Source organism: Microcaecilia unicolor, chromosome 4 (assembly GCF_901765095.1).
Source record: "Microcaecilia unicolor chromosome 4, aMicUni1.1, whole genome shotgun sequence".
Classification (NCBI taxonomy): Eukaryota; Metazoa; Chordata; class Amphibia; order Gymnophiona; family Siphonopidae; genus Microcaecilia; species Microcaecilia unicolor.
This window is the reverse complement of record NC_044034.1, coordinates 266,946,894-266,956,860: the sequence shown is the minus strand read 5'-3', so window position 1 is coordinate 266,956,860 and position 9,967 is coordinate 266,946,894. Positions and strand designations below refer to the sequence as shown.

Genomic DNA, 9,967 nt, shown 5'->3' with positions numbered 1-9,967 from the left:
ACCACCCTCTACATGTGTGCCAATGACATCGTTGATATAACAAGGCATCCCCTTGAGTGTGTTCAGCCAATCAGAAGTTCCTACCAATGAATGGCATCAGTCAGTCCAGGGGGGCCGTCCTATTGTGAATTGCAAAAAGCAGATACCCGAAGCTGCACAGAAAAATGTGTTCCAGGACACAAGGAACTGGAGAAGCCCTGGAGACAGGACCTCCATGACTGATCAGAGACAGCTCTGTTGACTCTCAACTGGCCACCCACGGATCAATAGTCAGATTTGGTGAGATGCTGTAAGACCTTATTGAGGTTAGGTATCATCTTCTGGGGGTGCTGGAGTTGACTCCATATGGACAATATTAGCAGAAAGGAATTGAAAATGTTCTATGTGCCTGATTATTGAGTAACCCACAAAGGGAGGGGAAATTACCAGGAGAGAGCTAGTGTGCCTTCTGGAAACAGGGCACCTTCCTCACAAGTGAAACTGACTTTAAAAGATCTTTCTTTCTGTGTGTGCATCAGTTTGACTCTGCATTCGTTGGTCTGTTCCTCAGTATCCTACCATCCTATTAGTGTGCCTTTTGTAATAATCATTGGACTTTTCATCCAGTTTTGTTTAGATTTCTGCCACAGATTTTGGAGCATCAATGCCTACAACTCTTAGAAATCTTTATTCTTATTTCCTAGAGGGAAACTGGCAAGGCCGTTTGCCATCTCAAGTAGATTATTGGATTCTATAATGCCATCAAATATTTTGAAAGCTGCTGTTCTATTGGTTAGTAGTCCTAAGCATATGCAGATTTCTGAATCAAAAAAGGAATCTAGGCATCATGAAATTTTTACACATCTCCTTGTTACTCTGATGAAGAATGCATTATGAGGAGAAGGAATTATGGCTTTTAGAATATCATTTTCAATTGTTCCAAAACTTATTGTGTACTTAGTTTACTGATTAAAGTGCCCTTTCAGTTTAGCCAGTCTACTTTTGGTCATAGATGAATGAAGCATGCATGCACATATGCCTACATTGCTTAAAAAACACCATTGACAGAAGAGTGGGATCTATTAACTGCACTTCCCCTTGCAAGAGATATTGATCAATTCCTTGTCATCAGCAGCAGATGAATCCATTAACTGATGGGTTGTATCCGCCTACCAGCAGGTGGAGATAGAGAACACTGAAGAACCACAGTGACCCTTGGACGGCTAGCCCCAACTGCTTTCAGTATTTCTCTATCTCCCAGCAGGTATGGACATAGCTTGATCAGCTCCTGGATTTCTGCCTGGGGTGGCTCCTGTGCTTTGCCAGTTGAGCAGGGGTGTTGTGGCTGGTGGTGCCCACTTTAAAGGCATATAGGTTCGCCCTTTCCCTGCCTTATTCATCCCCCCTCCTCCTGGAGTCCCTCTGTTGCTGCCTGCCTCCTACTTTCCTCACAGCGTTAAAAAAAAAAAAGAGCGCGCTTTTACTGTGTGGCTGTTCTGAGGCTTTCTCCAGAGATTCTCTAACCCCAGTGGCCCGTAGTCGTATTTTGAATGCTTAATGAAGTGGCATCTGATTATTAAGGAGTGAACTTTATTGAGGGTAAGGGGTGTGGGGGGAGGGTTGTACAGCTGGAATCTTATGTGTTCTGTGCCACAAAGTAATTTGTACTTGTGTTTGTTCTTTTTAAAACTTAATAAAAATGATAGAAAAAAAATTAATTTTCAATATATTCAATAAATTCAAACTACAAACAAATAGTACTTAACTTTCCATGAAAAAACAGTTCACGTGGTGTCTCAAAAAGGTAGAATTTCCATCAACCTCCAGCCAATAAGGCATTAAAAAAAACACTGGCAGAATGCTGGTGAAGCAAATCATCCAGTGTGTGTAAGCACTGCTCCAAAGGAACAATTTCAGATAACTGAAAGAGGCCATGTTTTGCTCATGCTGCTTCAAAGTAATCGACTTCACAAACCAAAATGCTGCCAAACTCAGCAGTGATTCACATTCAGCTCCTTTCTTTCTACTGATTTATATATTATTGAACAATCCTGCTCTTCCTCCTGCAGACAATAACAACTTCATGATTAAATGGGTTGGCATATGCGAAAATGTCTTAAATAACATAACTCCCCTCAAATGTACATCTAAACCAACCCAGAAAATTTCACTTTGGTTTAATCAATCTATTCTTCTTTTGAAAGGGAAATGTAGAAAACTGGAAAGAAAATGGGCTAAAGACAAATCAAAAGAAAGCAAATTAGCTTGGAAATTGCCATCTCAACACATAAAAATGAGATCAAAATTGCAAAAACTCAATACTATAACAAAATAATCGGTAGTAATTTCCTTAATACCAGTAGAGGAGTGTGGTAGCCGTGTTAGTCCACTCTTAAGGTTATCAATAGAAATCAAACAAAATAAAACATGGAAAAGAAAATAAGATGATACCTTTTTTATTGGACATAATGTATTAAGTTATGTCCAATAAAAAAGGTATCATCTTATTTTCTTTTCCATGTTTTATTTTGTTTGATTTCTATTGATAACCTTAATACCAGTAAAATTTTCGATCTGATAAAAAGCCTATTATCCACAAAAGAAATAACCACTATCACTGAGTTCCTACCAACAGCAGAGCAACTGGCTACTTTTTTTTCAAACAAAAAAATTAATTGGAGAAGGAGTACTCAAATTAAAAATCAACCATCAAGAAATTTTTCGAAAAACAGTCAGACACACATATAGGAATAGCCACCAACAGAATCTGGTCTACATTCTAACTACCAACCCATGACACAGTAAAATATTACCTCATAAAATACTCAACCTCACAATGCATACTAGACCCTTGTCCTAGTTATCTTATGGAAGAAGCTCCTAATATATTCATTAATCTGCTTCAGCAGCATATCTCCTTCCTACTATTCCACAGCACTTTCCCTGAAACACTAATGCCAAAAAACAATTTAGTCACCATAACTAATGTAACAAACTACAGTCGCCTCCATTCCTTTGATGATAAAGGCGATGGAAGGAATAGTAGCAGCACAAACTATGGACTACCTTTCACATTTCTCCCTACTACACAAATCATAATCAGGTTTCAGACTATGCTATAGCACCGATACTGTCCTTACAACCCTAGTATCAAATCTCAGAAAAGAAATTAGCATAGGGTCCAAGATCTTAATAATGCAGTTCGATATGTCTAGCGCATTCGATGTAGTAGATCATAATATCCTGCTAAACATACCAGACAACTTGTCATATGTGGCACAGTCCATAAATGGTTTCAAGGATTCCTGAAATCAAGATCTTAGAAAGTGAAAATGAAAGGAATCTTATCCTTTCCTTGGTCACCATACTGTGGCGTCCCTCAGGGCTCTCCACTATCATCCATACTGTTTAATGTAACAGACTATAAACAGCAGGATTCAAAACATTCATTTATGCTGATGTTGTTACCATATACATAACCTTCAAAAAGAGCATAAGACATCTTACAAAAGGCAAAACTTGGCTTATATTTAGTGGAAAACCTGGACCTCAGAATCCAAACTAAAGCTAAATAAAGAAAAACTAAATCCATGGTCATTACCAACCTATTTGACCAAAACGACTACAACAGTTTCACAATTGACAGCACTTCATTCCCCATTGACAATAATCTGAAAATTCTAGGTATAATTATAAACAAACATTTAACGTTTTATACTCAAGTTTTCTCAGTAACCACTACATTTTTCAGGTCTCTTTGGAAACTAAAAAGGATCATACCCTATTTCTCATCAGAAACGTTCAGACTATTGGTACAGTCATTTAATGTTATCCCAATTCGATTATTGTAATGCCATATGTGCTGGCTGTAAGGAGTACCTGTTGAAGAAAAACTCCAAACAGCTCAAAACACTGCAGCCAGGTTCATATACAAAATCTCTCATTTTGAAAGTGCCTCCCCTTTATTAATCAAATTACACTGACTTGCCATCAAAACGAGAATCACCTTCAAATTATGTTCCTTTATCTTTCAAATCCTAAATGGAATAGCTCTAGACTAAATGGTACCATTAATAAACCTACCTCAAAGAAACCCTAAATATGAGGCAAGAAACTATCTCAGACTACACCTCCCAAATTGCAAAAAAGTGATCTACAAAACTGTCCACTCTGCAGACTTCACTTACCTAGGAACCAAATGGTGGACCTCCTTACCACCCAAAATAAGAAATATACAGGAATATACTAGATTCCGTAAAATCCTCAAATCGTGTATTCAAACAAACCCTCGCAAAGAACAACCATATCTCAAACAACTAATTATTACCTGAATTGTTTATTACTCTATTTACCATTAACCTTCTCTTTGCTTCATGTACAATTTCTCATTCATAATAGATTTTCTAAATGTTAAACATCCATAGGTATCCCATTACGTTTGATACTGTATTGTAAAATTGGATTCTTACAACAAATCACTTTCTTATGCATTATTCTTTGTTATGTGTCCTATCCTGTTTATTGTAAGCCACATTGAACATGTAAATGTCACAAATAAATTAGGCAATAGCTTTTTACTTTCACTTAAGTAAAATTTTTAATATGTTCTTCACTGTACTTTTTACTTTTATTTAAGTGTTAACATATACATTTGTTTTTACTTGTACTTAAGTGGTTTGACCTAGTTCATTAAACAACACTGTTATTTGGTAATGGTTTTCTGTAGTTTGGTTGTATAAGGATATAGTAGGCCTGCAGGTTAATATGTAGGTCCTCTGAACATGCTTAACATATCAGTGGTAACTGTAGTGAGAAACAAATAAAACAAAGATCAGTTTCCTCTCCCTCTCTGAAAGGGACAGGGTTGCCCCTGTTAAGAAAACAGAGGTTCATTTTCCTCCCCTCCCTCCCTTCCTTCCTTCCGGATCAAGTTGTTTACTGAACTTGCAGTTCCCTGGGAATTTTGTTTCTATGACATACTTGTCTATCTAGATTGCAGTGGAAGAGAAAAGGCACAACAGATTTTAACATCTCAGCTCCATTCCACACTTGAATTATATTCCTGCAAGGATCACCAGGATCAGGTGCTGCTTCAGAATCCAGTGCACCTTTGAGCTACCTTATTTCAGCACTAATATCATCATCTCTTTTGCCAGCACCATGCAGAGTGTACAACCTCGGGATGCTATAGATGCAGCACCATGCGCATTTGCCTAAGATTTCTTCCTGGTTGAATGCTGTTTTGTGCACTTAAGGAAAGGTTCTTCCTCCTATGATCTCCTGTTTTATAATCGTCCTTGAAAATTAGAGATTACCTTGAGGCTGCTGAACATCCTTGGATGCTAATGAGAAGTCTGTAATTACACAGCTAGTGTTACAGGTTAATTTGAGAGAGAAAACAGCTTTGTTAGGGCAGTGTACAATCATGTAGAGATTAATTCTAATGGAAAGTAACATCTCATTTTCCATAATAACAGGAAAAAAAAAACAGTGTAGGCTATAAAGAGCCATGCCTGTCTCAATGTAAGGTGCATGTTTTCTCTCGTTCCTGAAATCAGTCGGAAACTTTATTTGCGTCAGATCTAATAATTTTTTCTTACTTTTCTTTTCTTTTTTTTTTTACTTTACTTGCTGAGCAATGATTGCCAGGAATGAAAAATCTGAAATTTTGATTTTATTAATTTTTTAAAAATGTCCTCTCTTTTCTGTGGGATGACATATAATTGTTCAAAGGCAAGACATAATAGTCTCCAGTATTTGAGGCATCAGGAACTCCTGGACTGATTTTCATAAGAAATCCTTTCTTGTATTTCTGCAATTGGCTCTCTTGGAAACATTCAGAACACGTATTTACTTCTCCCTCCCAAATGTCTCAACACGGATTTTTAAGAGATGGACAAGAACGTCATTACAGGGTTTTGACCAGGGTCAGTCAGATCCTACACAATGCTTCAGCCACAGCTCTGCGGTCATTGCCAAAGAGAAATCGGAGAAAGATCTCGCATCCAGCATGGTCTGGTGAGGTGAAATTCTTTCTTTTTTTCTCATGCACATAATGGTGGTAATTTTATGCTTAAGCAATTTTTATTGAACAAAAAGTGCAGAATATTCCAAACATCATGCTGCAAACAGTTCAACAATTTTTCAGATAAACTTATATAATCCCTCTTGGTGGTAAGTTTTATAAAGCATTCTCCATGAGTAAAACACGTGTTATATGTGGAAAAGGATTACTGTAAAATTGCTTGGCTGAATACATGTGTAGATTAGAGAGTTGCACGGGGACAGATTTCACCTGTCCCCACTGGAATCTAACACATCTCCGCCCATCCTCATTGGAATCTCCTCCATCCCCGCAAGTAATCTCTTCATCCCCGACCGTCCCCTGTACAAAAATAACCTGATGTGATAAAATAACCCAACTTAATAGTAGCCCATGTTGATAACTTACCCTCTTAATGCTTATGGGGATTTCAATGCTATCAACCATATCCATTAATTTTTGTATTGCTATTATAATTGCTAAACTAGCTTAGAAAAACAAGAAAAGGATAGGTAGGCTGGCCTGGCACTACAATTCTGCGGGAACCCTGCAAGACCTGTGTCCATTCCCATGGGAACCCTGCAGGACCTGCATCCATCCCTGCTGGAACCTTGCAGGGCCTGCATCCATCCCCGTGGGAGTCCCGTGGACCCCGTTCCCATGTAGCTCTGTAGTGGGGGAATAGTTTGGGTACAACAAGGATGGAGTTGTACTGCACACGTCTTTCTATAAAATGAGTACATGCAGTTTTGCAGTTACTTTGCAGTATGTGCCAAGCGTCTGTTAATGGTTGGCAGTATCTGAGAAAGGATGTTAATTTCACCCCAGGGATTTACACTCCCAAAAATTCAGTTGTGTGTAAAAAAAAAAAAAATTATTTTTATACAATATATTTTCAAAAATTGCATTTAAATTTTTCTTAGACGTATATGCAATTATTTTGGCATATCACATGGAGGAGCATTTTCAAAAAAACATCTCTTCCTAATTGGGACGTTTTGCTTATTATGTCCAAAAAATCCATCCATCATAGAGCCATTTTCAAACAGGAAAAACATCTGGGTTTCCCTTTTGAAAAAAGCTCAAAGATATTTTTGCACAGAAAATGCCTACAAAGAAGAGCCATTTTCCAAAGTGACACATCCAACTTATAAAGGGCAAAAAAAAAAAGGGCTTTAGAACATCTGTCTGGCATCATTTTGCAGATCAGAGGGCCAGCATAGTGGTCAGTGCAGTGGACTTTAAACAATGGCACCCAAGTACAATTCCCACAATAACAAAAAACAAAGAATGAAGTAAAAACAGTTCATCATATGTAACCAAAGACATTGATGAATGATCTTATAGGAATGCACAGTAATCAATCTCTGAGTTTATTTATTTATTTATTTATTGCACTTGTATCCCACATTTTCCCACCTCTTTGCAGGCTCAATGTGGCTTACAATACATCATGGATAGTGGAAATATAATAGAAAAATAGGCATTTAGTGTTACAGAAAATTTTTGGTAAACATGGTAATGATAAGACATGATAGTAGTATGACAAGCAGATATTATAAGACATTTCTAACTACGTGTGGAGATTTATGTATATTCACATTGGTTGATCTTTGTGGTAAGCATTGCTGAAGAGATGGGGCTTCAGTAGTTTGCGGAAGTTTGTTAGTTCGTAGGTAGGTCATTTTTAAGTTGCGCAGCACTGCGTTCCATAACTGTGTGCTTAAGTAGGTGAAGTTTGACGCATGCATTACTTTGTAATTTAGACCTTTGCAGTTAGGGAAGTGCAGATCAAGGAATGTGCGGGATGATCTTTTGGCATTCCTGGGTGGTAAGTCTATCAGGTCTGACATGTAGGCTGGTGCATCTCCATGAATGATTTTGTGAACTAGGGAGCAAATTTTGAACGTGATGCATTCTTTGAGTGGGAGCCAGTGTAGTTTTTCTCGTAGGGGCTTGGCACTTTCATATTTTGTTTTGCCGAATATGAGTCTAGCTGCAGTGTTCTGGGCTGTCTGAAGTTTCTTGATTATTTGCTCTTTACAGCCAGCATAGAGTGCGCTGCAGTAATCTAGATGACTGAGCGCCATTGATTGTACCAGATTACGGAAAACATTCCTTGGGAAGAAAGGTCTTACTCTTTTTAATTTCCACGTTGAGTGGAACATCTTCTTGGTTATGTTTTTCGCATGGCTTTCGAGTGTTAGGTGTCGATCGATGGTAACTCCAAGAATTTTTAGGGTGTCCGAAATAGGAAGGTTCAGATTTGGTGTGTTAATGGCTGTGAATTTGTTCTTGTTATGTTGAGATGTGAGTATTAGGCATTGGGTTTTTCTGCATTAAGTTTCAATCTAAAAGCATCCGCCCATGAATGCATGATCTGGAGACTTTGGTTGATGTGGTTGGAAATTTCCTTTAAATCTTGTTTAAATGGGATGTAAATTGTTACGTTGTCTGCGTATATGTATGGGTTAAGGTTTTGGTTTGATAGTAGTTTGGCTAAGGGTATCATCATTAAGTTGAATAGGGTCGGCGATAGGGGGGATCCCTGTGGGACTCCGCATTTGGGTATCCATATGGCTGAAGTAGTCGAGTTGGATGTCACTTGATATGATCGTGTGGTTAGGAATCCCTTGAACCAATTGAGAACATTGCCTCCAATTCCGAAGTATTTAAGGATATGTAGTAATAGTCCATGATCAACCATGTCGAAAGCGCTTGACATGTCGAATTGTAGAAGTAGTATGTTCTTTCCTGTTGCGATCGTTTGTTTGAATTTAGTCATGAGGGTAACTAGTACTGTGGTTAGACCGAAATCCTGACTGGGAGTCATGGAGTATTGAGAATTTGTTTAGATAGCTTGTAAGTTGTTTGGTCACCAACCCTTCCGTTATTTTGGTTAATAATGGAATGGATGCTACTGGCCTGTAGTTGGTTAGTTCACCGGGGCTTTTCTTTGCATCTTTGGGGATGGGGGTGAGTAGAATATTTCCTTTCTCCTTCAGGAAGAGTCCATTTTGTAATATGTAGTTCAAGTGTTATAAATTGTTGAGGAGCTGATGTCATAAGGTTGTTTGGACATATGTCTAGTTTGCAATGAGATTTGGCAAATCTTTTGAGCGTTTGGGAGATGATGTCCTCTGGTAATGTTTCGAAGTTGGTCCAGGTTCTGTCTGCTGGGTAAATGTCAGGGTCTGGTCTAGACAGTCAAGGAGTTCAGCATAGTCGATAGTACTGGCAGGTATCTTAAGTCGTAGTTGTACGATTTTCTCATTGAAGTATCTCGCGAGATTGTCTGCTCCTGGTGCATCTTTACTGTTGGTTGTGACTGGTGTAATATCTAGTAGTTTATTCACGAGTTGGAAGAGTTTATGTGTGTCCTTGAAGTTTGGTCCAGTTATAGTTTTGTAATGTAATCTTTTTGTTTGTCTTATGGTATATTTGTATTTTCTTTGGAGTTGTTTCCAGGCGTTAAGTGTGGGTTCGTCTTTCTTTTTATTCCATGCTCGTTCTAACCTTCTAACTTGTGTTTTAAGTTTTTTCAGTTCTTCGTTAAACCATGGTATTGAATTCTTCCTATGTGAGGTTCTGGTTTGGATTGGAGCTATCTTGTCTAATCTGTCGTCCCATTCTAGGAGGAATTGGATTGTATCTGTTTTTATTGTCCATTCATTGTAGTAGATCTATTGCCAGAATATTACCGGATCTATTTTTCCTCTTGTGATGTAGGTTTTCTGTTCTTGTTTGTTCGGCGAGTTTTTTGTACGCCATTGGAGGGAGATGTTTGCTTTATAGTGATCGGACCACAGTGCGGGTGTCCATTTTGTGTCTGTTAGTATAAGGTTCAAGTCTGGATCAAATTTGTGTGTGACAATGTCTAGTGTGTGTCCTTTGATGGGAGTTGGCTGCGTGTTTGTCCTGTGAAACTCCCAGCAGGTTGGATTG

The 9,967-nt window shown here is 38.2% G+C and overlaps 1 protein-coding gene across 4 annotated transcripts in view; it reads left to right on the top strand.

Moving 5' to 3' along the window:
- The first annotated feature begins 221 nt into the window (after nucleotides 1-221).
- Nucleotides 222-9,967, top strand: part of MCF2L (MCF.2 cell line derived transforming sequence like) — a 329,928-nt gene continuing 320,182 nt past the window's right edge. For 2 of the 4 annotated variants that reach the window (XM_030201526.1, XM_030201523.1), the window contains exon 1: nucleotides 5,023-5,997. In XM_030201526.1, coding sequence (XP_030057386.1) covers nucleotides 5,847-5,997 — 151 coding nt within the window. In that variant the 5' untranslated portion in view covers nucleotides 5,023-5,846. Of the gene's footprint in view, nucleotides 290-5,021; nucleotides 5,998-9,967 lie in introns of those variants that run through there. The other 2 variants (XM_030201525.1, XM_030201522.1) reach the window with 2 other exon arrangements.